The 24,689-nt window shown below is 43.4% G+C and overlaps 9 protein-coding genes across 9 annotated transcripts; 5 read left to right on the forward strand and 4 right to left on the reverse strand.

Moving 5' to 3' along the window:
- Positions 1 to 698: 698 nt before the first annotated feature.
- On the forward strand, positions 699 to 1,754 carry MNN10 (Mnn10p; the record flags this gene model as incomplete). The annotated part of the gene is made up of 1 exon (XM_018881725.1): positions 699 to 1,754. The coding sequence occupies one exon, from the start codon at positions 699 to 701 to the stop codon at positions 1,752 to 1,754; it is 1,056 nt and encodes a 351-aa protein (XP_018736174.1).
- Positions 1,755 to 3,193: 1,439 nt separating this feature from the next.
- ENV9 (Env9p) lies at positions 3,194 to 4,114 on the reverse strand (the record flags this gene model as incomplete). Its single annotated transcript, XM_018881726.1, has 1 exon — positions 3,194 to 4,114. One exon carries the CDS (start codon positions 4,112 to 4,114, stop codon positions 3,194 to 3,196), a length of 921 nt encoding a protein of 306 aa, XP_018736175.1.
- A 1,724-nt stretch (positions 4,115 to 5,838) lies between these two features.
- SWI1 (Swi1p) lies at positions 5,839 to 9,882 on the forward strand (the record flags this gene model as incomplete). The annotated part of the gene is made up of 1 exon (XM_018881727.1): positions 5,839 to 9,882. The coding sequence occupies one exon, from the start codon at positions 5,839 to 5,841 to the stop codon at positions 9,880 to 9,882; it is 4,044 nt and encodes a 1,347-aa protein (XP_018736176.1).
- Positions 9,883 to 9,950: 68 nt separating this feature from the next.
- RAD1 (ssDNA endodeoxyribonuclease RAD1) lies at positions 9,951 to 13,139 on the reverse strand (the record flags this gene model as incomplete). Its single annotated transcript, XM_018881728.1, has 1 exon — positions 9,951 to 13,139. One exon carries the CDS (start codon positions 13,137 to 13,139, stop codon positions 9,951 to 9,953), a length of 3,189 nt encoding a protein of 1,062 aa, XP_018736177.1.
- An 849-nt stretch (positions 13,140 to 13,988) lies between these two features.
- PEX29 (Pex29p) lies at positions 13,989 to 15,683 on the forward strand (the record flags this gene model as incomplete). The annotated part of the gene is made up of 1 exon (XM_018881729.1): positions 13,989 to 15,683. The coding sequence occupies one exon, from the start codon at positions 13,989 to 13,991 to the stop codon at positions 15,681 to 15,683; it is 1,695 nt and encodes a 564-aa protein (XP_018736178.1).
- A 109-nt stretch (positions 15,684 to 15,792) lies between these two features.
- ADE6 (phosphoribosylformylglycinamidine synthase) lies at positions 15,793 to 19,764 on the reverse strand (the record flags this gene model as incomplete). The annotated part of the gene is made up of 1 exon (XM_018881730.1): positions 15,793 to 19,764. The coding sequence occupies one exon, from the start codon at positions 19,762 to 19,764 to the stop codon at positions 15,793 to 15,795; it is 3,972 nt and encodes a 1,323-aa protein (XP_018736179.1).
- Positions 19,765 to 20,419: 655 nt separating this feature from the next.
- AWJ20_4646 (uncharacterized protein) lies at positions 20,420 to 20,707 on the forward strand (the record flags this gene model as incomplete). Its single annotated transcript, XM_018881731.1, has 1 exon — positions 20,420 to 20,707. One exon carries the CDS (start codon positions 20,420 to 20,422, stop codon positions 20,705 to 20,707), a length of 288 nt encoding a protein of 95 aa, XP_018736180.1.
- Positions 20,708 to 22,616: 1,909 nt separating this feature from the next.
- On the forward strand, positions 22,617 to 23,576 carry TWF1 (Twf1p; the record flags this gene model as incomplete). The annotated part of the gene is made up of 1 exon (XM_018881732.1): positions 22,617 to 23,576. The coding sequence occupies one exon, from the start codon at positions 22,617 to 22,619 to the stop codon at positions 23,574 to 23,576; it is 960 nt and encodes a 319-aa protein (XP_018736181.1).
- A 238-nt stretch (positions 23,577 to 23,814) lies between these two features.
- SFC1 (Sfc1p) lies at positions 23,815 to 24,651 on the reverse strand (the record flags this gene model as incomplete). Its single annotated transcript, XM_018881733.1, has 1 exon — positions 23,815 to 24,651. The coding sequence occupies one exon, from the start codon at positions 24,649 to 24,651 to the stop codon at positions 23,815 to 23,817; it is 837 nt and encodes a 278-aa protein (XP_018736182.1).
- Positions 24,652 to 24,689: the final 38 nt, after the last annotated feature.

Below are 24,689 nucleotides of genomic sequence, written 5' to 3' on the forward strand. Positions count from 1 at the left end.
AAAGTGGCATGAGAAAGCAGCGGGCCGGCACAGAACAAAGTTTCCTAATGAGCAATAAAACTTTAATATCCGTGATACCTCCGAGATTTTTCTAAAAACAGGTTTTTGCTGGCTCTGGGTCTCACAACTGACACTTGTAATTAAACATGGGTTAGGGGTGGAAACGTTTTGAAAAATCGGGTTAGGTGAAAAAAGGACCGGACTGGTGTTGAGTGTTATCAGGCGGATTTACACGTCAGGAAATTTGTAGCTGAGCTCACTGCACGACACCTTTTTTATAGATCCCGACAGTCGTGGCTGGAACAAGCTGTATTTGGTTGGAAAGTAAAGTGTTAAACAAAGTGTGTTTAACATTCGCAAAAAGTCAAGTGATAGTTCGATTGTATTCATTTCAGGCCCGCACATTGGTTCAATTAGCGACGAGCTTGTTAACAGATACAAACGAGTGAACAAGCGACATTTTGCGCGTCTAATAATAGCTCGACGCAAGAATTTGCATTGATTCAGGATCAAGTTATAAATCCTGTGTCAAATAGTCATTAGTTAAAGAAAAGAGTGTCTAATCAGATACATTTGTCGTTTTCGACAAGGGAAGAGTACCAGTATTTTGGCACTTTGTTTAGCAGCATCTGACAACAACGTAATAGTCAAACATAAAGCATAGGCGGCGATTTTTGGTTTAGGTACAGATCATAAGCATGTTTAAAAGTGAAAAGGGCTGGAAGTCACGGCGTCCATCGTCGACATCGTTTTGGAATTTTTCCGGGTCGTCTCCAATGTCACCAGCGAGTTCTCACAATAGAGTAGCAGCTCCTGCGTATAGACCATTACTGAACTTCTTGCTGCGGAGAAAGATTCTTATTGTGATTTTTATTTTCATTTTGTTACTGTCGTTGTTCACGGCAGTGCCATTTTTGCCGCATTTCTCGTTTGGTTCTGCCAACTACGTCATCATTTTGGCTGCCAACGAGGGCGGTGGTGTCATGCAATGGAAGGGTGCTAGAGAATGGTCGGTTGAACGATCCAGTATAGCCAATAAGAAGCAATATGCCGAGCGTCATGGATACAACTTGGCTATTAAAGACGTGTCTGCCAAAAAGAGATATGCTCATGAATGGAGAGAGTCGTGGGAGAAGGTCGATATTATCAAGGAAACCATGCGCCAGTTCCCAAATGCTGAATGGTTTTGGTGGCTCGATCTACACACATATATAATGGAGCCTCAGATCAGTCTCGATTCGCACATTTTCCGCAATCTGTACAATGAGACGTATCGCGATGCTTCATATTTCAACCCACTAAGCATTCCCATTGAAATCCCCTACGTAGACTACAACCAACCCATCGACCTGGTCATCTCACAAGACTGTGGTGGTTTTAATCTGGGTAGTTTCTTCATTCGTCGTTCCGAATGGACTGAAAAGTTGCTCGATATCTGGTGGGACCCAGTGTTTTACGAACAAAAACACATGGACTGGGAACACAAGGAGCAGGATGCTCTTGAAACTCTGTATAGGAACCAGGCATGGATCAGAGGCCGTGTCGGTTTCATCCCACTGCGTAAGATGAACTCGTTCCCTCCTGGTGCCTGTAGCGACATGGCCGACGACAGCAGGTTGTTCTATAACGAAAAAGAACGCGACTTTGTCGTCAACATGGCAGGCTGTGAATGGGGCCGTGACTGCTGGGGAGAGATGGAGCATTACAAAGCTCTCAGCAAAAAGCTTCACCAAAAGAAGTTCTGGTTTTTCTAACCGCTGCAACTGTATAATACTTTGCTTGATTTATAAACTGATAGACTTACTTTGGGGGTGGTGGCCTGCCTCCGGCGGCTGGGGCTCTGCCCCAGACCCCGTGGCTCGCTTCGCTCGGGCGTGGGGGAGGATAAATATTATTTTGATAAGAGCATCATTTACTACGTGGCCGTAGTGGCGGAAGATAAATATGGGGATCGAGTGTTAGAACCTCGTAGCAAGCAGGTAGTGGGATTCAGATACCAAAGGTTTTATTTTTGATACAGAATAATTACTGTCGTGCATCTTGCTCAGCAAGTTCGGCCTCTTCACCCTCGTAGCGGGCTCGTAGCTCACGTTTCTTGAGTTCGTTGCGCTCTTCACGGACAGACAAAAATATTAAGAAATTGATCACGATCTCGACAAATGTGTAGGTGAAAACAAGACCGTTTGAGACGTGAGGTGAGCTTCCGATATATGAATAAGTGCCAACAATGAAAAAGATCAAAAGTCGCACAGGTACTAACACATCGAGAATGTCGAGATAGTTAGGGACCACCAGCACTGTGAGGTCTGATAATCCGAGCATTGCCAAGGCAAATGCTATCATACCCAACAGGGGTTGGGCATATTCATCTGTATCTCCTACAATTAAAAGATCCTATAGGTGTTAGTAAATTGGGAGGAGGTTTATCGATATTGCGAGACCTAGTACTTACTAATTCCATGGATCGTGTAGTCAGGATCACGAACCTATTTTCCATCAGAGCAAGAGGATTTTTGATGAGAAAAAACGCAAGGGTCCAGAGAATGAACACCCTCTGGAACACCAGGGTCGAAGCTGAGATCTGTGCCATGGCAATTCCGTTTTAATATTGATTTTTCAGAAATATTACAGTAGCTTACTTTGATGCTGGCAACGAAGTTCATGAGAACTCTGCAGCCGCGTTACACATATAGGATGAGAGAGAGCTGAAAGACAAAAGACGAAAAGCCCATGTGTCCAGTTGATTATTCACAAAATCCTCGAGGAATAATGTGCTCGAAGAACTGTAAACAAATGCCTGAAAAGATTAGCCAAATATGGGTTGTGGAGTGATAATCTTACGGGTATTTCATGACGTAGGACCCTGGACCCTAGATAGCGGTTAGGGCAATGCACCCCTGAGCAGCCCAAAGAAGGTGAACGAACGTAAACAAAGTGGAATTGGCTAATGTTTACTGTTTAGTTTTCCTTCTAGCATACACCAACTACGGAAGCCTTTTACCTTCTATTGAATTTATGGCTTCTTTTTAATCAAAATAATTTATTCTATGTAGGATATAAAAACAAAGTCTATAGATAGATAAACACAACAAAAAAATGAAACCATGGGCAAAAAATAAATTAGAAATGGCTCAGCATATTAAATAGCAGCAGTATCAGTGAGTAGCCAAAGGTCCAATAAATACTAACACAATCAAATATAGTGCTTGTTCGTAAGCTCGTTGGTTGTCCAGTCCCACAATTTAGAGCTCAGTTCTTGGTTCTTTGCATTTCTAGTCAGGGAGCCGACTTTACCATATGGTACCAAGTACTCACCAGCTTTGTCGTTGGCTTCAACTGAGAAGCAGTAAAGTGTAGTGATGGCACCATTGTATGGTGTAATATAGAATGGTTTAGTAACAGCATTGGCGATGCGACCAAGAATACCATAAGTAGAGTTCATACCGTCATACAAATCGGTTCTAACAAAACCAGGGTGAAGAGAGTATGACTTTATCTGGGGATATCGCTTTGTCAACTCGTTGTTGAGGAGGATGTTGGCAAGCTTTGACTGACCATATCTATCCCAGACACTGCCTTTAGTCAGGTTGACGTCTTCAAAATTAATACCCACTCTAGGAGCAAAATTGTGTGCAAAGCTTGAAACATTGATAATCTTTACCTCGTCTCCATCTTTAGCTGTCTTTTCTAGGAGTGGGAGCATGATTCGTGTCAATAGAGCATGTCCCATATAATTAGTAGCGAACTGCATCTCATACCCATCATTGTTCAACTCATAAGGTGTGGCCATAATACCAGCATTGTTAACCAGATAATTAAGCGACGTGTGCTCATTTACAAACTTTTCAGCAACTTGTTTCACATCATCAAGCTTAGACACATCCAATTTGACATATTCGATATTGGCATTTGGGACTTCTTTCTTGATCTCAGCAATAGCTGCTTCACATCTAGTGGGGTTTCGACCAGCGAGATAGATCTTGCCCATATTCTTTCTGGCCAATTCAGTGACCGTATGTTTACCGATACCTGTGTTTCCACCAGTAATAAAAACAGATTTTCCAGAGAAATCTGGAAGCGAATCAACTGACCAACAGGGACCAAAGAAAACCATTGCGTTGAAATTGTGAGGAAAGTGGATTAAAGAATAACAAAAAATCAGTCCAAATCGAGACGAGAAATATGAACAGTTGTATATCACTAATTGAAAGGAGGAAGTCGATAAAGACAATTTCAAATCTTGTCAGAATTTAATCATTATTTATAGCATTCACTCGGGACAGGTACCTCGACATTACCTCGGAGAAAAGCATTTCCTGTTACGGGAGTATGGTGCCACTCTCCACTCTCGTTGTCGGTTAACAAAATGTCCAATGCAGGCAATCTACGGACAGTTTAATTCTCCGAGCCCCGTGCAGTACATATCTGCGGAGATGTGGCTTCTTATCCGTACGTTAATGTGGGCTCAATGCAGCTAAAACAAAAATACCGGAGATGATATGATATTGAGGCTCAGGAGACGTACGGACTTGTAGGGAGATGTAAAAAAATGGCGGAAGATAGTAGCGGACGTTAATTTTTAAGTCCGATAGGCGATATGAAAGTCCGCTATCGATGGCAATATAGATCCAGACCCTTATTGTAGAACTGTGGCAATATCAGAGTTCTTGCACAGCCTGATTCTTCGGGTCGGTGTTGCTCCGAACCGGCCCTCAGCTCCCGGCCCCAGTTCCAGACCCTTGTACTCCGCAAGCATCCGAAATGACTATCGATTTCAGAGGAAATGCTCTCAATTCTCATTTCTAATGTGGATTTTCAGTATGCTACCTAACCGCAATCGAGGTTTATCTTCGATTGCAGCCTCCGGTGCATAGACCCTGCGTCAGCCCCTGCATAGCGAAAGTCGCCCAGAAAATAGAGGTAAGAGAATAATTTTAGAAGTCGAGGAAAATAATAAAGAAGTATAGATGATTCACAGTTGCTCTGATACTTAACAGGGATGAGTCAGAACAAAAACAGATAGCTTTCACCTTCTGAGGTGGGTATTGTCCTCGACCAAGGCTCCATCTTGCATTTTCTGACCCTCTCGCTTCATGTGTCTTATCACTCTACTCAAATCCTAAGTCGTCATGCAATTGGTTTCTTCAGGAAGAATAAAGAGCAAAAGACCATGGATAGACCATGTGAGAGTCGTTTGATTGATGGGAGCGACCTCTGGTGCACCCAACGAGCCGCATACTAACCGCCGCACGGCGTCAATTGTCAGGGAAATTGCCAAATTCTAGTCCAGCCTCTTAATGGAGACGCGAAACACGCGAAACACATCCAGCATTCTGGGGCTACGTGCGGTTGAGTAACTGACTCTTTGATGGATTTATTTTTTTGTTCCTACTGATTACATAAAGTAAGTGCTAGCTTAGTCCCACGTTGTGTCAAATATTGCCTGGGCTTTATACTCGACCTCGGTTCAAACCTTCTAACGTTGGTGTCTAGTATCATTTACACATCTCAAAGCAGCAGCTCCTCATACTCAGTCCCTAATGTCCGGCCAGGGTTTTAATCTGGGGCAGTTTTTTAACGCCGGCGGTCAAAACAATGCGAACAATGGGAAGAATGTTTTTGGTGGTGGCTTTGGAGACGGGTCAAATGGAGGGACTATGTCGCCCGACCAGTCGGTCCTAATGTCTCCAAAGCAGTCTCAGATGAATAACTCGGTAGGGCTTGACCCTTCAATGTTCCTCAACACTACTTCTTCTTCTTGTAAGTACTTCACTTTGGCGTAATAATATGCCTCTAGGGGCTAATAATGATACTAACTAAACAGCTTATGGAAATATCATGGATCCTTCTAGTCCAGCTACGGACGTACTTCAGTCTCAACAGGGAACTATCCAGCCATCAGCTTTGTATTCGCCAAGCTTATTTAGCAATATGAGTCCACAGATGGAAAATGCTTCTCCTGCTTTGTCCAACTCTGGTGCCAATTCTGGTGGAAATCCAACAAATGCTAACAATTCTAACATTAGTATGAATAGCCCGTTTATGGGTGGTATTTCTCAAGGAAGATCTCATAGCGATGCAGCAAGTGTGTCACCTCATCAGAGACCGACTCCATTACCAGCTCAACTGCTACAGGAAGTACATAGTGGCTCGAACTCTCCAATGATTGGCCAACAACAGGGTTTCCAAGGACAGTCGCAACAGCAGCAACAGCAGGCTAATCAGATGCAAAATGCTGGTGGAAGATTATCAACTGGAACCCAGCCTGATAACGGGTTGGGGTCTGATATATCTCAGCAATTTAATGGTGGAAATGATCTGGGCCTTATGTATCAACAGCAAATGTTGGGACAACAACAGCAGCAGACAAATCAGAATCAGAATCAAAATCGAATGTTCCCAAACCAAAACCAGGCCTCGAATCAGAACCAGAACCAGGGTCTCAATCAAAATCAAAATTCAAATCAAAACTTGCCTCTCAATTTCAACCCCAACCAGGGCCAGAACCAAAATCAACATGGCCCTGGAAGTGGTCCTAATCAGATGCCTGGTCAAGTTCCGGGGCAAATTCCTCCTGGACAAGTGCCTGGTCAAGGAGGACTTGGCAACCAAGGTTTCTTGAGTACATTGACACCTGCTCAATTACAGCCGATACGTAATCAGTTACGGTTATTAAGTCCTCAGAATCAAGAAGAGTTCATTCGACGTTTAGGCATGTTACCACCTCAGAACTTGATACAAGCAATTCAGCAATTGGCTTCTCAGCAACAGAAGATGGCTGCTGCTCAAAACAGCCGAAATCAGGCTCAAGCTCGTAATCAAATGAACCAGCGACAACCAAATCAACAACTGAACCAACTCAATAACCAGCAAAATCAACCGAATGTACCTCCCGGTCAACAGAACCAATTCCAATTTGTCATGCAACAGAACCGCCAGAAATCTCCACAGGTAAATGTAAACCAACCATCGCAAATCCCACCAAATCAAAAGTATCCAGCCGGAGGTCCAAGCGGTCCTATGGGGCCCAATAATAGTGGCACCTCGGGTCCTGGCGGTTTGAACATGTCGTCAGCAGCAGCAAGCACCATGTCCAAGGCAGACCAGTTTGTCAAATCTTTGTTTGAGTTTATGCAACGAAGAGGCACTCCAATCAACTCATTTCCAACAGTTGGTGAAAGCAGAGTACATCCTTTTGCCCTGTATGCTACAGTAATGAAATTTGGAGGATCTGCCAAAGTCACTCGTGCTCAGCAATGGCCAAATGTTACACAGGCTCTCGGCTATATGCCGTCAATGAGTGAAGAGGTGTCTAGAATTTATAATAATATTCTTCGACCATTTGAGGAATTTTTATTAACCTCTCAGTTAAGAAACAAAGGACTGAAAGCCAATCTCCCAGGACAAGCAGGTCAAGTACCTATGGGTCAGGTTCCGAGTCCCAGCCCTGCTCAGGGTCCTATTAAGGGTCCGGGTATGGTTCCAGGTCAAGTGGCGGGCCCTGGTTCAAATCAAGACTCTAACCAGGGTCCCAACGTCCCACAAACACCCTTTGGACAGCAAGCGCAACCTTCGCCACAGGTACCACAATCTCAAATGCCCATGTCCATGATCCCTATGCAGATGGGGCAAACTCCCCAGACGCAAATCCAGCAACAACAACCGCCCAGTGGACTGCGTCAATCAGCTACTCCACAACCCCAAACAAAGGCTAGACAAACTTCGCAGTCAAGAGGCAAACAAACGGCATCTCCAATTCCAGTTCATATGCCCGGTCCAATGCAATCTCCAGCGGTGGGTGGATCTCCTGAAGTACAGGCAAAACTAACACCAAGGAGAACTCCCAGTTCTCGAAAGTCATCTACTGCATCGTCACCTGCGTTAGTCCCTGTTCCTGCTCTTCCTGCTGCATCACCCACTCCAATCATTAAGCCAAAGCATTTTGTCCCCCATGAGAATAGGAAGTATGCCCCAAAGAAGAGACTTGTTGAGAAACATGGCGGGTATGATATCCGAGTATTGGCTGGTATTGGTCGGGAAATCGAGAATATTAGGAGTGACTTTCCGTTCACTCATGAATTAGGAACTTTTGATGTTCATGCTATCACTATGGCCGTGAATTCGACGATAGCCGGTGAGGTTAGACAGGCTCTAGATAAACTGATGGTAATCACTGCAGATCCACGATGTTATTTTAGCTTGGTCGAGTCCCCTGGTCTACTCACAGGCCTGGCCGAATGTGGTTTAGTCATTACCAAGGGCCTTGCTTCTAGTAAACCCGATGGAAAAGCATTGGCGACTACGAAACACTATGACGTTAACGATAGCTTATTTGGAGAAGGGGTGAAAAGCAACATTGATGCAGTGTTTGAAAGCTACAAGAGCAAACTAGGAAAGGAAGATGTTGATTTGGTTATAGACGTGGATACTTTAACTGGTGTTGAGGTGGGACGAGTCGAAGACGATAAGCCGACTGAGAAAATTCAAGAAGATGATATTTCGGTTCATAAGAAGGCCGAAGGCCAAGAAAGTAAAGACACAATTAATGAAAAAGCTTCTGAACAGGATGGCCTTAAACCTTTCGGATTCACCAACTATTTGACGCTACTCAAGAAGACCAGCTCTGAAAACGAAGAGCTTGAGTTCGACTACAAGACTCCAGAAATCGATCAGTTTTGGGTAACAGCCAGCGTTGACCGACTTTTAAGCATCACCACTATTCTTCGAAACCTGTCATTTGTTGATCAGAACCGATCTATTTTGATAAACGAACCAACTAGTAGGGAATTTCTATTTGGTTTGTTGTATTCATTGGCAGAAAATGCTAATTTGCTACCAAATTCCAAGCAGACTTTGGACCTTATGAAAGATTTGGTCACAATATTCTCAAATTTGGCACCCGTGCTTATTCTTGACTCTGCAAAGGATGCATTGGTTTTGTTGTTATTTATTCTTGCTTTTACACCTACCCCTATTCCACTAACGACATCAAAGGATGGTATTGTATTCGGCAGGTATACCCCTGTCGTCCACCGTTATCTCCCATACGCAGTAGACATTCTCGCCAAGGTGCTTCCCAGAGATCCGCCTAATAGAGACTTGTTCGAATCAATATTTTTAGGCACTTGCACGAATTTTGAATACTTGCAACTGTTACAACGGTACTTTAATGGCCGTCCTGCTGACCCATATGAATTAATGACTTGTGCTTTTGGTCTAGTTATCAGTACAGTGCCTCACGATGATCTTAGTGTTATTCCCCGAGGATTAGAGCTGGCCAGGCCATTACTCCACCAGAGTCTGTTAGTGGCAGAAATGCTAGCTGAAATGATCAAGTTTGAAAAGCCAACTCGTTCTAATACAAATGGAACTGTTGATGCTGATGAGGACAATGATATTGAAATGTCAGAATCTGATAAATCCTTTGGAAAGGAGAAAGAGCAAAATAATTTAAGCGATTTCTTGAAAGAGTTCAAAGAGAAAAAGGCCAACTACAATCTAGCTTACGAGTGGCTAAGCGCTAGTGACGGTTTTGGACATGCTCTTCTCCGTGCTGCCTGTGCGCTTGGTGCTGTTGTTGGCAACGGTCGTGCCAGGGATGAAGAAAGAAATCCGTTTGCGAGAATTACTCAACGTAGTATCACTGTACTACGAATTCTTGGCAAAAAAGCAATGGAGTATGACTCTCAGGACGGTGCGCTTACTGGTTCAGAAAAGGCGATAGTTCAACTACCTTCAGGCGTATTACCTACTATTGAAGCTCTACTTGGTGCCATGCTGGCCAGTGAAATGGACAAATATGTAGTTGGCCAAATTTGTAGATTTTGTGACGAAGGAAACGAACATTTAATCAAGGCGAGCAGTTCATTGGAACGACCATGATAATTATATCGATATTTATTATGTAATTTTAGATTTAAATAAAGTACACGAAAGTATAAATAAGTGCTTCACTGGACGGTCTCATTAAAAAACCTGTACAGCTTTGCTGCTGCTTCCTTACCAATTATGGCAGATATGTCCTCTTCTGACATGGAGCATAACGTACGTATGTTTGGCACCTTGCGGGTGATCAAGGCATAGTTATTAGTGGTTATACCTGGCATAGCTAGCAATGTGTCTATAGCAGCTATGTTGTAGTCGATTGAGTTGCCGCCTCCACTCACCCCAATTCGAGCACAAAGTGCTGGATCAGGTTCGTCGCGCTCATTTTTTAACCTGGCAAATATTTCTGCACTATCATTAGGACTCGGTGACCACAACAGACTGAGTTTGGGATGTTGCAAAATAAGTAGTGATATTTGTGTGCGAAGCGAATCGTTCTCGCTCAAAAAGCGATCGATGTCTGCCGTCCCCATAGATCTTGGTTGTGGTCCAGAATTACCCACTGAGTTGAATGAGAAAGAGTCGAGGTCATCAAACTCAATCAGAACGGCAGGAAACTCATAGTAGCGACACATGGCTGTACACTGTTCATGAAGACGGCCACTTTTCATACTTTGAATAAAATCGGTAATTGACTTACGTTCAACGCAAATCTCTGGAGAAAGAATATAATCTCCAACAGTCAATGTCATTGGCACAACCTCTACATTATTGAAATCCAGAACTGCGGGTAACGGAGCTTTTAGTTCACGGACATCTACCACAACACGTGGTTTGTTCGTATTAAAGCCTAGTTGCCCACCACCGGCTATCCTGGTACTAAAGTTTCGCAAAAGAGTACTATTGTTCGTAAGTCGTGCCGCAGTATCTTTTTCCGTTTCCAAATGTATGGCCATATTAGCCTTTTCTCGAATTAGACGTGTGAAGGCGTCCTTTTCTCGACGGATCTCTGACAAGAATCGTTGCTCTTCGACCGATTCTTTGTGAAACATAAAGTATGCCTTGATCTGTCGATCAGGATTTGATGCCCGTGTGACCTCTATTCTCCGGAAGAAAGACGTATCTGGTTCATACATGATGATATACGAGGGCCGAAGCTCTGCCAGCATAGAATCATCGTTGAATCGATCGTATTGCTGAATAACAACCAGCTGACCACTGTCCATGACCTGTAACCGAGAGAATACTTCGCTAATGTGAAGAATATCCTTATCTTCTTCAACATGATCCTGAGAAATTAATCTCATTATATCGTCATCAAGTCCATCTGCGTCAATAGGGGTGTCTTCAGCAATGGTCTCTTCAAATTCAGGAAGCGACAAAGACGGGGACACCGATCTACCAGCAGCCGATGCAACGACCGACCCTCCTCTTACTCGACGACGTTTATTACGTGAGAAAGGGGCTCGATTAGATGAAGTTGAATCATTGCCAGTGTTCGTTGCGCTCTCTCCAGTACTAGCCACCCCAGTTAGATTTTCGCCACGTGGAGCACAGCTCCTCCGTTTCTGAAGTAACATCTTATTCAAATCGATATAAAATTGTAAACGTTCTTTCATATAAATTTGTCCGGGCGGGATACTTTCGTTATCGTTTTGAGGTTCGTTCTTCGCTTTGCCAACGGTGTCTATATATGCCTTGAGCTGCGTAACTGTTCTTTTTTCTTTGCACATAATAAGAACCGGCCCTCCTGTTTCATCGGGGTTGCTGTTACTTTTCTCAGCAGAAATCTCCTCCAAGATATTCATCAAATGGTACCATTTAGGTAGTTCTTCTATAATAGCTGGTCTAGTAGAATCCTTGGATTTTTTACCGTATACTCTTTCCTTTGCAAGCTGAAATAGCATTGAACCAGCATCTTCAAGAAGCCATTGCGAAACATCCCTAGTGGATTTTGTAGCTGATTTTGATATCTCAATCAAGCGTTGCAAAAATGCTACACTATCTAGTGATAACACATCATCCAACAGCTGTTCAAGAACTGCCAGATCACCCACAGCATGACGAGCGTCGTATGACAATAAATGCCAATAAGGGCGAAGTTCAAATCTGACTTGCCGAGAAAGTTTCATAGAGAGTGCATTATCAAGGTTCCACTCCTCTGTACTAATCACCTTTATTGACGCGGTTGTCCTCTTAATCCTACTTATACAGGACTCTATACTGTCCATAATTGCCGTTTGAATTCTTCGTACAGCCTCTGACTTCTCTACCTGAATCTCAATGATTTCGTTGCGTTTTCTGCCCCGACCTGTTTGTAGCAATGAGTCGGTAACTTCTATATGATATCTCGGCCATAGTAAAACCCTCTTAATAGACAAATTTTTCAATTTGGCTGCTAGCGGCTGTAGGGTACCACTTGTACCAAATCCTTCGGGATTTTCTGTCAGAGCTTTGATAAATCCTCTTGTGTTTTTTGATCTATAGAGTCGAATAACCCACTCCAAATAGTGCTTATCGACTCTCCTATCAGAATCGAATGCGACTATTCCAGTGACTTTTGAGCAGTCAATTGCTCCTGAGAGCATATCAACAACCAGTGCTTGATATCTTACGGAGAATATGCCGCCTCTTTTATACAACTTCTCACGCTGGTTTAAAGTTGTCGTTTCATTACTCACTATCGTCAAGCCCCTATGGCAGCTAGTCAATGGGTCAGCCAATTGTGATAATTGCCACAATTCTTGAGATATCCGAGAATTTTCAATATCATTGGTTCCTATTAGTAGTACAAGACTTGATCTGCTTTGTCTGGTACCATTTTCAATGGTTGATTCATCCGCAATTGATTTAGCAGTAGTCGTACCTGCTACATCTAAAGCATGAAGTATATTAGCCGCTATAAGGTGAAGTCCCAGACCTCTACCAAGTACTAATAAAGCGTCATCTGCGAGCATATCACGAATAATTGTTTTCTGAAATGATAGTGGCGTGGATAGCACAACTGACTTGAACAGCTCTTCACTGTTATATATATCGTCTCTTAAAGTTGCCGACTCATGTTCAGTTTCATGGAGTGTAATTATATGGTTTCCAGAAGTTGTAGTGGTAGTCTTGAGCCCATTTGTTGGACCCTTGCTCTCATGCGAGGGTGTCTCAGCTTGCGAAAGATTGGTACCATCATAGGTGTATCCTTCAACAGTAGTGCCATTTCTTTCGTTTTCAACTGCCTCTATCAGACTCTGGCTCTGATAAAAGTCGTTCTCCTGCCGAACGAAGAGATCGTTCTCATCGTCCTCTTCGAACTCGGACATTTCTGCCTGCCATTAACATTAGCAAGTCGAACATGAGATATTAGTTCACCAATAAATGACGATAGTCACGTGATTTAATTCAACTCAGGTAAGTTTTGTTTTTAATTCATAAACCTTTTTCTCAAAACTAAGTAGTGTGGCAGCAGATAGGCAGACAGCTAAATTGTCAACTAGTGTGAAACTGAAAAACAGTATTCAGATAAGTGATCAGTTGAGTGTGAAGTAGAATTAAGGAAAGATATAGCTGAACTTTAGGCGTCTATAATGTCTAGCATAGCTCTTACGACTCAACAGAGACTCTCATTGCACATTTTAAGCCTAGATATTCCTGAAAACTGCATCCTTTGTTCACGAATCAAGTTGTTTGTGAAAAATATCCCGGTATCATGCCGTTAAGGTGATCTCCACAAACATGCAAAGTTAAACGGTTCTCATGCAGGGTCCTCAGACATTGCTCCAAGTCACCTCTCGCTTCTTCATTTAGAATTCTTTAAATCCACTTTATTTATAGATAAAAACAATTCCTGGAACTCGAATTGTGGAAATTTTTATAATTGACATGGAAAAGGACCTCTCGTGACCATCAATTGCCATATCCCCCAGCATCACTTCGCCAGCCTTACCTGGATCACTGACATTATAAGATGCGTCCGTCTATTGAAGATCTCTATTAAGGGTCCGAATAAACACAGCACACAAATCAACAAAATATTCAAGTCAAGTCTATGAATATATAGACTGTGATTTAATCAGTAAATAGCTAGTGAAAGCTTCAATACCTAAAAGGATCTAAAATAAAGGACTGTCAAAGGCTGATGCGAATGGGTAGGCCATTTCTAGTGGATCGCAATGGTTTCTAACAGCCAAGACGAGAAGCCATTAAGCGATACATTGTCAAGTCTATGGAATAATTTCATAAATACAAGCCCCAATTCATCACAATCAGCTAGAGATGATGAGTCTCTTTTTAAGAGCGATTCTGATACACAGGCCAATGCGGAGAATACGGATATCGGAATAGATATGGTGAAGCCAGAAGTACAAGACGATGGTTCAATTGGAATAGTTCCGGCAACTAGGAATCTCGGTACAGCCTCTGCAGTTGTGTCACCAGTAATTGCCAAGACTGGATCAACTGAAGGAACTTTATTGACTAGAAAAGGTGATCCTATCGAATCACTTCGTTCATTGCCCATCACCAATAATGAAAAGTCCAATAGCTCGGAGCGACCACGCAGTAGTTTGCTATCAATGGCATCTGCTAGTACATCTAATTGGTTAAATCCTATTAAGCCTGAGAAGGTTTTAGAAATGCTTTTTGAGTCTTGGGCCGGTAGTGCCACACAAGATTTGACTACGAACCGAGGGAGATATCAAGCAAACTTGGCTCCATTGTCATTGCCTATCACCTTTAGAAATTACAACGACTTTCAGTCAAGATGTGGTATTGTTTACGAGATGCGGTACGATATACAAGCTATTTTGGAGTGGAAAAACCCCAGCGGAACTTTGTCATACCTGATTGTTTATTCGTTTGCCTGTTTACATCCTCGTCTATTTATTCTTTGTCCATTTGTATATCTTTTACTGGGCATTATGGCACCGGCATATATTGCAGTTCACCCAGGACCACGGTCGGGCTCGCTTGCTGATATGCATTCCATGCCCTTCTCGGGTCCACCACTTCACGATCCAGTTATACCGAAACCGGTGTCTCAATTCTCACCAGAATTTTTGGCTAATGTTTTAGATACCCAGTACGCTATAGGAGATGCCGTAAAACTGTTCGATAAAACAGTCGATTGGCTTTCTACATTTGCGTACTTCACCAACGAAGAATGGTCCAGTGTTATTTACGTTGCAATACTATTCTCGACAGCGATTATTTATTTCAGTAGTCCCTTCTTATTTACGTATATTCAGTGGAGATATATCTTTTTATCAGGTGGTTGGGTGGCCATGGGAACCTCCTACTTAAAAAATGTTGGGATCCACAGAAATATGGAATTATTTTTGGCTGAATTCAAAAAATCTGCCATGGAAAAGTTACCAGATAGCACAGATCTCAGCCGATATTTCGAGATAAAAATTCCAAGGCTGGACGTTCCAAGAAATTTCAGGTTTAAGGAAGAGTCTGAACTCATTTCGAAAGAGGTGCAGATATTTGAAATTCAGAAATTTGATGTAGTAGAAAGTTGCTGGCAACAATCTGTATTTTGGGGTTCTCCATACGCTCATATGAAGGAGCCATGTGAGTCGCTTCCAGATGGTCAATTACCAAATAAGATTGAAAGCGTCTTACCTCCTATGGACTGGAATTTCGAAACTGATGCCTGGGAGCGGGACTATGACCCCCAGGAGTGGGTAGACAATCACTACTTATTGCAATCTAGGATTTTTATCGATCACGATGAAAAATGGGTCTATGATGCTGAGGATGGCCAAAAAACAAATACTTATCGACGCCGACGGTGGAGTCGTGTTGTTACCAGGACAAGCGATATAACTCCCAAACCAAGCACGAGTCTCAGTAAAACGGAATAAGGACGGTTGGTGGATGACACCGACACAAGTTGTACAGTTTTTATATTATTACGCATAGAAATTACATGTTAGTTGCTTTTTTATCTGTTTCTATTTATACAACAGCAGACTAATTAACCCATTGTCTGGCGTTGCGGAACAGTCTTAACCATGGACCGTCCTCAAAGTCGAGATCCTTGGGGTACCACGAGTTGGCTTCCTTGATAACAACACGTTCGGGATGGGGCATCATGGCCAAGACACGACCATTAGGTGTGCGAATACCGGTAATACCTTCGGGAGATCCGTTGGGATTAAATGGATACTTTTCAGTGACCTTTCCATAGTTGTCAACGTATCGAACAACAGCAAGGTTATCGTGAGAAAATTTCTTCAAATGGTCCTCACTATCGAACGAGGCATAACCTTCACCATGGGCAACAGCGACAGGGAATCTGGATCCACGCATAGAGTTGAGGAAGATACTAGGTTCGGTACCAGGAGCACTGTCGTCAACAATCTCGACAACAACGGTACGAGCCTCGTATTGCTCTGACAAGTTACGCTCAAAAGAGGGCCAGTTATCAGCTCCTGGCAAAAGCGATTTGATTCTAGATAAGAACTGACAACCGTTGCAGACACCGATAGCAAAGGTATCCTTTCTGTCGTTGAAAAAGTGCGAGAACTCCTTCTTGAGATTATCGTGGAAAAGAACAGATTTAGCCCATCCGGCACCTGCACCAAGAACATCACCATAAGAAAATCCACCACAAGCAGCAAAACCCACAAATTCATTCAGAGACACTTGTTTCGACATCAAATCGGACATGTGTACATCAATGGGGGTGAAACCAGCTTGTTGCATAGCATAGGCCATTTCAACATGACCATTAACACCTTGTTCACGTAAAATAGCAACCTTAGGCTTATGAGTAAGAAGATTGGCGGGAATAGGTGTGTTTTCAAATGTGAGCTTAAAAGACAAACCTGGGTCGGAATTGTCAGCAATATTACTAAATTCCTGGTCAGCAGCCTTTGGATTATCTCTAAGTCTCTGCATTTTGTATGAGGTCAAAGACCAGGTTTGTTGGAGAGCAGCACGAGATTCCTCCCATGCAGGCTGGCCATTGAATCTGAGGGAGATAGCTTGGTCTTTAGCAGACTTTACAGTACCAACAACCGAAATGACAGACTCTGGAACACCAGCTTCAAGCAGAACAGCCTTGAAACCTTCGACATCAACAACCTGGAATACAGCACCGAGTTCTTCATTGAACAAAGAAGCAACCAGGTCGCTACTAGGATCTTCAACATCAAGGTGGAGACCGACACGACCGGCAAAAGCCATTTCCAAAGCAGTGACAAGAAGACCACCATCAGATCTATCATGATATGCCAATACAAGATCATCTTTCTTGTGTAAAGTCTCCAATGCATGGAGGAATGATTTCAACAATTTGGCATCCACATCAGGAGCCTCATTACCAATTTGTCCATAGACTTGAGCAACAGCAGAACCGCCCAATCTATTCTTTCCAGCACCGAGGTCTACAAGGACCAATTTGGAGCCTTCAATTCTCTCCAATTGAGGAGTCCAAGTGCGACGCACATCATTGACAGGGCCGAAAGCAGTAATGACAACTGACATTGGCGATGTTACCTCCTTCTTATCCCACTTCATCTTCATAGACATGGAATCTTTACCGACAGGGATTGCAATACCGAGCTCTGGACATAGATCCAAACCAATAGCCTGGACAGCTTCGTACAAAGCGGCACCTTCACCCTCATGGGCAGGAGCAGCCATCCAGTTAGCAGAAAGTCGGATGCGCTCCAAAGTAGTATCAGAAGCAAAGATATTGAGAAGCGACTCAGCAACTGAAAGTTTGGCAGAAGCACCAGCATTAATAAGGGCCACAGTAGGACGTTCACCGATACCAAATGCCTCACCAGTATGGATTCCAGCACCGTGTGAAGTAATAGTAACAGCAACATCGGCGACAGGTACTTGCCAAGGGCCAACCATTTGTTCACGGGCAATCAAACCAGTTACTGATCTATCACCAATAGTAATCAAAAATGACTTGGAGCCAACAGCAGGAAGTTTTAATACCCTATCAGCAGCATCCTTGATAGAAATACTTGAGGTCTCAAAGTGCTCTAATTTCAATTGTCTGGTAGTGGCAACTCTGCTGAGCTTGGGTGGTTTACCAAACAAAACAGACATTTCCATATCAATAGGAGTACAGTCAAGGAGTCTGTCGTGCAATACAAGTCGCTGTTCACTAGTGGCATAACCAACAACGGCATAAATAGCACGTTCACGCTCACAAATGGCCTTGAAGGTATCCAAGTCAGATGGAGAGACACCCAAAACATAACGCTCTTGAGCTTCACAACACCAGATTTCCATAGGAGACATTCCAGGTTCAACATTGGGAACGTCTCTAAGCTCGAATCTAGCACCTAGGTCGTTATCATGAACCAATTCAGTCAAGGCATTGGATAAACCACCAGCACCTACATCGTGAATCGACTGAATTGGGTTTGCTCCATCAAGAGCAACACAGGCATCGATGACCATTTGGGCACGACGTTGCATCTCGGGGTTTCCTCTTTGAACAGAGGCAAAGTCCAAGTCAACACTTCCCTCACCAGACGAGACGGAAGAAGCAGCACCACCACCCAGACCAATAAGCATAGAGGGACCACCAAGAACAATCAAAGCAGCACCAGGAGTGATTTTGCGGTTCTTGAGAGCGAATTGGGGACGAATAGAACCCATACCACCAGCAAGCATAATGGGCTTGTGGAAACCACGAATCTCTTGCTTGCCAGCAGCATTGGTCACAGAAGTGGTCAAAGTACGGAAGTAACCGCCAATAGCAGGACGACCAAACTCGTTGTTGAAAGCAGCCGATCCAATTGGAGCTTCCAACATAATGTCCAAAGGACTTGAAATATGGGCAGGCTTGCCAACATCCAACTCCCAAGGTTGCTTGAAATCAGGAATCAACAAATCAGAAACTGAGTAACCAGATAAACCAGCCTTTGACTTGGAACCTCTACCAACAGCACCTTCATCTCTGATTTCACCACCGGAACCAGTAGCGGCACCAGGGAAAGGAGACACGGCAGTAGGGTGGTTGTGAGTCTCCACCTTGGTCAAAAAGTGTACAGTTTCCTTTATTTGCTGATACTCCTTGGTTTTGGGATCAGGGGCATAGTAGGTTGCTTCATGACCCTCAAGGACAGAGGCATTATCCGAGTAAGCCGAGATGGTGTATTTAGGGTTCTTTTCATGAGTGTTTCTAATCATCTTGAAAAGGGAGTAAGGCTTGGCCTCGCCATCGATTTTCCAGTCAGCATTAAAGATCTTATGACGACAGTGTTCAGAGTTTACCTGTGCGAACATGAACAATTCAACGTCAGTAGGATCTCTGTTAGGGAAAGATGAAGTCAGATAGTCGATTTCGGGCTGATCCAGAGCCAAACCAAGAGATTTGTTAGCAGCAGCAATGCCATTTCGAGGAACTGAGACTAATGGCTTAGGTTCATGAGTAGCAAAGAAATCAGCCTTTTCGGGGATTCTTTCCAAGATAGACTGGGTCATTCTGTCGTAGATGAAATCAAGGAAAACACCAGACTTGAGATGTTCATCCAAGGGGAATCCCTTGCGAACTTGAATAATCAAAGCCAAACCTCTTTCGACTCGCTCGACATCGTCTACCAAACCACAGTTATGTAAGATATTGGTGGCTTTAGAGCTCCAAGGAGAAATAGTGCCCTTTCTAGGAACCACTCTCAACAAATAAGCATTATCGGGGATCTGTTGGTTCTCACTGGTAATGGCATCAACTAATACCTTGGTTAATGGTTCATTTACATCAGGCTTCGAGTCGTATTCAAGCAACGAATTGAGAACAGTCAGCTTTTCGTTGTTCTTAGCAAGATCTGATCCATCTTTCACTGAAACATAATGAACATAGACAGTTCTCAAACCGATGACTGCCGACGAATTGACCGCTGTATTGATGTTATTAATCAGTCCACTGACTCTGAAAGGCGAGTAAGCCACTGGACCAGGCAATGTTAACATCATCTTGTACGGCACTATAGTTGTTAGACCCTGTCAAGACAGTGACAAAAGGAAGTCACAGACTTATCAGCTGACAATTTTTTCACAAATCAAAATAAAATCTATAATCCTCCTACAGAATAATCCATCCCATAGAAGAAACAGAAAGTTTCAAAGGAAGGATAGGAACGAGAGAATTGTTTCCGCCCATGGTCCCAACCCACAAATCCTATGTCACCAGGGATCAAACCTAACAGTCAATAAAGTCCCAGGTCAAGTTCCTGATTAGAGCCGTCTCAAATCCTATACTCACATTGTTTTCAGACTCAATCGGTGTTGGTATTACCAAACTGTTCGATGAAACGAAAGAACAAATCGAGAAACGAAAGAAAGAAGAAAGCCCCTTCCAATCAGTCAGTCTGCATCTGGACTATGACTGGGTCTTCCTGCATCTCCTGCTGAACCCAATCTAAATTTTTTTTGTACATGGGTACGGCTGTTATCTTTTAAGAAGAAGCCGATCACTATAAAAAATAAGTGTGTCGATCATCAGCTGTAGTTCCTTTTCCTGCTGTTGGTGTTAAAGGTTTGTTAGATATTTTTGTGCTGCAATCCAAACAGCTTGAGCTGAACTCTACTTTCCTTATATACATTTTTAACGCGGTGTCATTCTACTCTAATGGTCCAAACAGCTCTCAAGAAGTCGTCTTCTTTGGGCCCTACTAAGTCTGGCAAAGTGTCCAAACATAGCAAAAATCCCAAAAAAGCTGCCCCAAAACAAATTGCTCCAAAGAAGAGAGGGGCTGTAGAAGACAAGAAAATCGCTAAAAAGCACTCTGCTGCTCTGACATCTGCTACTGAGAAATTACTAGCTTCTCGTGTGGGTCATCTGGAACTTCTTAAAGGTACAAGAAGAGAGTTAGAAAAGAAGGAGAAGGAGAAGAAAAAGAAGGAGGCCAAGAAATGAGTAACAAAAATGTTGAGTCTGTTGAGTCTACATCAAAACAGGATCACGAGCTTCCTAAATCTTTGCCAGTGAAAAAACTGCCCTCTTTTTATCAGACCAAAAAGCATGATGCATCCACAGTGTTTAGCGATATTTTGACCGCCGATGTCAAGCCTGTAACCATTCGTAGACCGTTATTGGCAGTTGAAGAGCGTATCAAAGTTGCTAAAAGAACTCGTGTTTTTGAAGATGAAGACAGTGATTAGCCTTTATTCTGTTTTAATTATTTATTTGTTAGATGTATTACGTTTATTTCTGAAGATCTCGGGCTGTGGACTCAGTCCAAAACCGGTGGTTCCTCTCTTGGTTTCGTCGGAGCCTAAGATTATTATATGCTGACTTATGTGTTGTGAGTATTGCGAAGAACAGAGCAGGATTAGTGGTGAAAGTACTGAAAGTACCTCTTAGCAGTAGTTGAACGTATTCTTGAGTATGGTCGAAATAAGCGAACCAAACGATTTTGCATATTACGGGTTTGTGAGTAAGCTACACGCCAAGGAAATCTGAATTATCAAGTCACAGTTACTTTTCTATTAGCTTTTCTTGAAAAGCTGGCTCATATACATATTCCTGCTTTCGTTATCGATAATAGAACACGTGAAGACCCACTTGCTAAAAATTATAAGAACCTTAATTGTCGCAATCCACTTAAACGTTATGATGACGTTCCTGCTGCTTTATCTATTTGATCTTCCCAATTTCATTCTTCAGATAGCCTAGCTCCAGAATTACCAAACGTATCAAGAGAAAGAGGACAGAGACTATTCGGAATATATACAGACAGACTTATTCCAAACATCTTACTCGACAACCCGAATTCATTTTATGAACTGTTTAGCATCTACCGAAAGTACAGAGAACAACACAAGAAAGATAGTATCAGAATCACGTTTTGCATACTGCAAGCTTAAATTAATTATAATTGTCTGTAAAACTGTTAAATTACATGGTGCCCCTGGCAAACCATATTGGGTTTTTCCTGCATTGATCGACGATTGATAAGGTACGAATCTCTGGATAAGGATATCAGATGCAGGCTTGAATTTATATACAATACAATGTCTTAGTTTACTATGACAACAATACTATTTTAAATAAATCGATTCACTTACCAAAACCTACCTTCTTTTAAGCCGAGATATTTTATATTCACATTTCTCTTCTTGCCCTGTCTCGCTCTTCCTCCTTCCCTACCGCTTCTGTTCTTAATAGTCTTCCAGTAACTTTTGGTTCCTAAACTTTCTAGCCAACACTATATCTACTCGATTCAAATCAATTTATCTGTCCCTTAATTGTATCCCTGATAAATATATATGAACCAGAGATGGAGTCATTACAACCGCTCATACGGATAAGGGCAAGGGTGAAGATAACGCATATAAGACCAACAGATGGACTACGAGAGCTACTCATCTGTTTATTAACATACTAACAATGTCGAATCAATCGGGTATTCAAGGTAAGTAGTGATAATATACAAATGCTAGTGTGTTATGGAGCCAATGGAATTTGAGTCAATGCTGTACTACGACTTTCAATTGAGTTCTCACTATCAGTCAATTGTGTCCAGCATTGAACATCAGGTGAGCTGGTCAAAATCGTCAATACTAGCCAAGGAACCAATTACCAAGCCAGCTCTAAACTCCATTGTCCACTATCCCCGGTAACACCCCAATTTTCTAGAACTAACTAGTCAGTATCTTCTTCATTAGAAAAGGCGTTTCAAGACTTTGTCTCGAATGACGGAGCCCGAGCTATTGTATTGGAAATCAATAAAGGTGAGTAATCGAGCCAATTGCGAAGACTATTAAAATATAATAGACAGTTAGAATTGGCAAATGAAAAAAAATCTTGTAACGGTTAGTGGACAATGGCTAACTTGGCAGAATCATGTGAACCTGGAAAAGTCATCCCCAAACAGAGTGACAGGTTTGAAGACGACTTTGATGGCATTCAGCGCCAATTGAACGCCAAAGAGGCTAATTACGTAGCTGTCAAGCAAAATGGTCCTGATGCCAAGTTTGTTTTCATTTCCTTTGTACCCGATGCTGCCCCAGTTCGAAGTAAAATGCTTTATGCATCGAGCAGCAATACTATATATAGAGAGCTAGGTGGTACACAGAGATTCGCTACCAGCTTGTTTTGGACCGACCTTTCTGAAGTGAGCAGTTCAGGTTGGAATGCTCATGTCAAGCATGAACAAGCTACGGCTCCAATGACCGAAGAAGAGCGGTCTTTACAGGAGGTGCTACATCGCGAAGTTGACCAGATGATCGGAACCGGAGAGCGGAAAAACGAGATCCACCGAATCCAGCTCAGTGGAAGCTCCCGCAGTGGTACAGGTTTGTCGTTAGCCGTGGACGATGCGGTTCACGAAGCATTCAAACAATTGCATTCTGCAGAGCCAGGCAGTGCTCTTGGTTTGCATGTTGATATGGACCGAGAGTCGGTCATTGTCGGAAAACCCCTCTCCGCAGTCCACGCTGACAAACTCGGGGACCAGTTTATCGACGGCTCCAAACCACAATATACCATTTATAAACACGCGAGTCCCACAGGAGAAACCGACAAAATCGTCTTCATCTACACCTGCCCCAGCGGATCCAAAATCAAAGAACGAATGGTATACGCATCAAACCGCGAGTCGGTCGTATCCTTTGCTCGAACACACGTAGACGTGATCAAAGTCGTCGAGGCCACTGACGGTTCCGACATCTCCCACACCCAGCTTAACGACGAGTTGTACCCCGAGTCCTCAGAAACCAGCAGCACCTCATCCACCCCCCGTTCCGGCGGATTCGCTCGTCCAAAACGCCCTGGCAGACGCTAATTGTATATTATTCACTTTTACGACCGGGTGTGGATGCCTCCGGCGGCTGGGGCTCTGCCCCAGACCCCGTGGCTCCTCTCGCTGCGCTCGAGTCGAAGTAGGGGAGTCCCAGAAACGCTCGCGAAGCGAGCACAACGGGGTCTGGGGCAGCGCCCCAGCCGCCGGAGGCACAATCCAGGCACCAGAGAGTCTACAGCAATGCAAAATTTTGTTTTTTGTCGTAACTAAAGAACCCAGATCACGCGGGAGTCTGGTTGAAGATGGGGATTTTGTTGAGCTGGCCGCGGGCCATTTCGTAGATGGTGAAGGTAACGGCCTGGCCAGGTGCCACTCTCATGATACGGGGTGTGATACCGCGGTACAGAGCAGCAGTTCCTTCTTGTTGGATGAGTTGTTTAGCAATTCGGGTGAATCTGGCCAGTCCGCTTTCGGTGGAATGGCCGCCTTCTCTTTGCATTCGGGTCTTGATTGTATCGAGAGGTGCGTTGGAAAGTGGTCCTAAAGCACCGGAAATCAGTCCGATAATGGATGTTTGCCATGATGGCAGCATCTGGTATTCTGGCTGTAATTCTTGAAGTTTGGCTTTGAGTCCAGAGTAGACTGTGAAGTTAACACCTTGGTTACTGGCCTGTCGTGCTGCTGTTAGCACCACTCCTCTATACATAGCACCGATTCCTTCCTCGCGAATCACTGTATATACACAGTGGGCAGCATTTCTGTATTTAGGTCCTGTCACTGGGTCGACAAGCGAATGTGCTTGGGCTTGGAGTCGGATCTTAACAACCTCAGTAGGATTCACAATCAGTACAGCTTCAGTCAGACCGGCACCCACACCTGCTACAAACGTGTTCAGCGTGGAAATGGGTTTATCAACGGGTGTCAATTTCTCCTTTAAATACTCATACGTCGAAAATCGAATGGCCATCTTCGGCGTGATTCCAGCAATAACAGCTCCAAGTCCCTTATAAAGACCGAGCGGCGTTTCTTTCTGAACAATGCGAATACCCGTTCGAATGAATCCCACGGGCTTGACTTTCTTTCCATCAGGGCCCACTTCCCGTCTTTTCAACTGCATTCGCACTTTAATAGTGTCTTTTCTCTCGGTTAGTACAA

Source organism: Sugiyamaella lignohabitans, chromosome D (genome assembly GCF_001640025.1).
Source record: "Sugiyamaella lignohabitans strain CBS 10342 chromosome D, complete sequence".
Classification (NCBI taxonomy): Eukaryota; Fungi; Ascomycota; class Dipodascomycetes; order Dipodascales; family Trichomonascaceae; genus Sugiyamaella; species Sugiyamaella lignohabitans.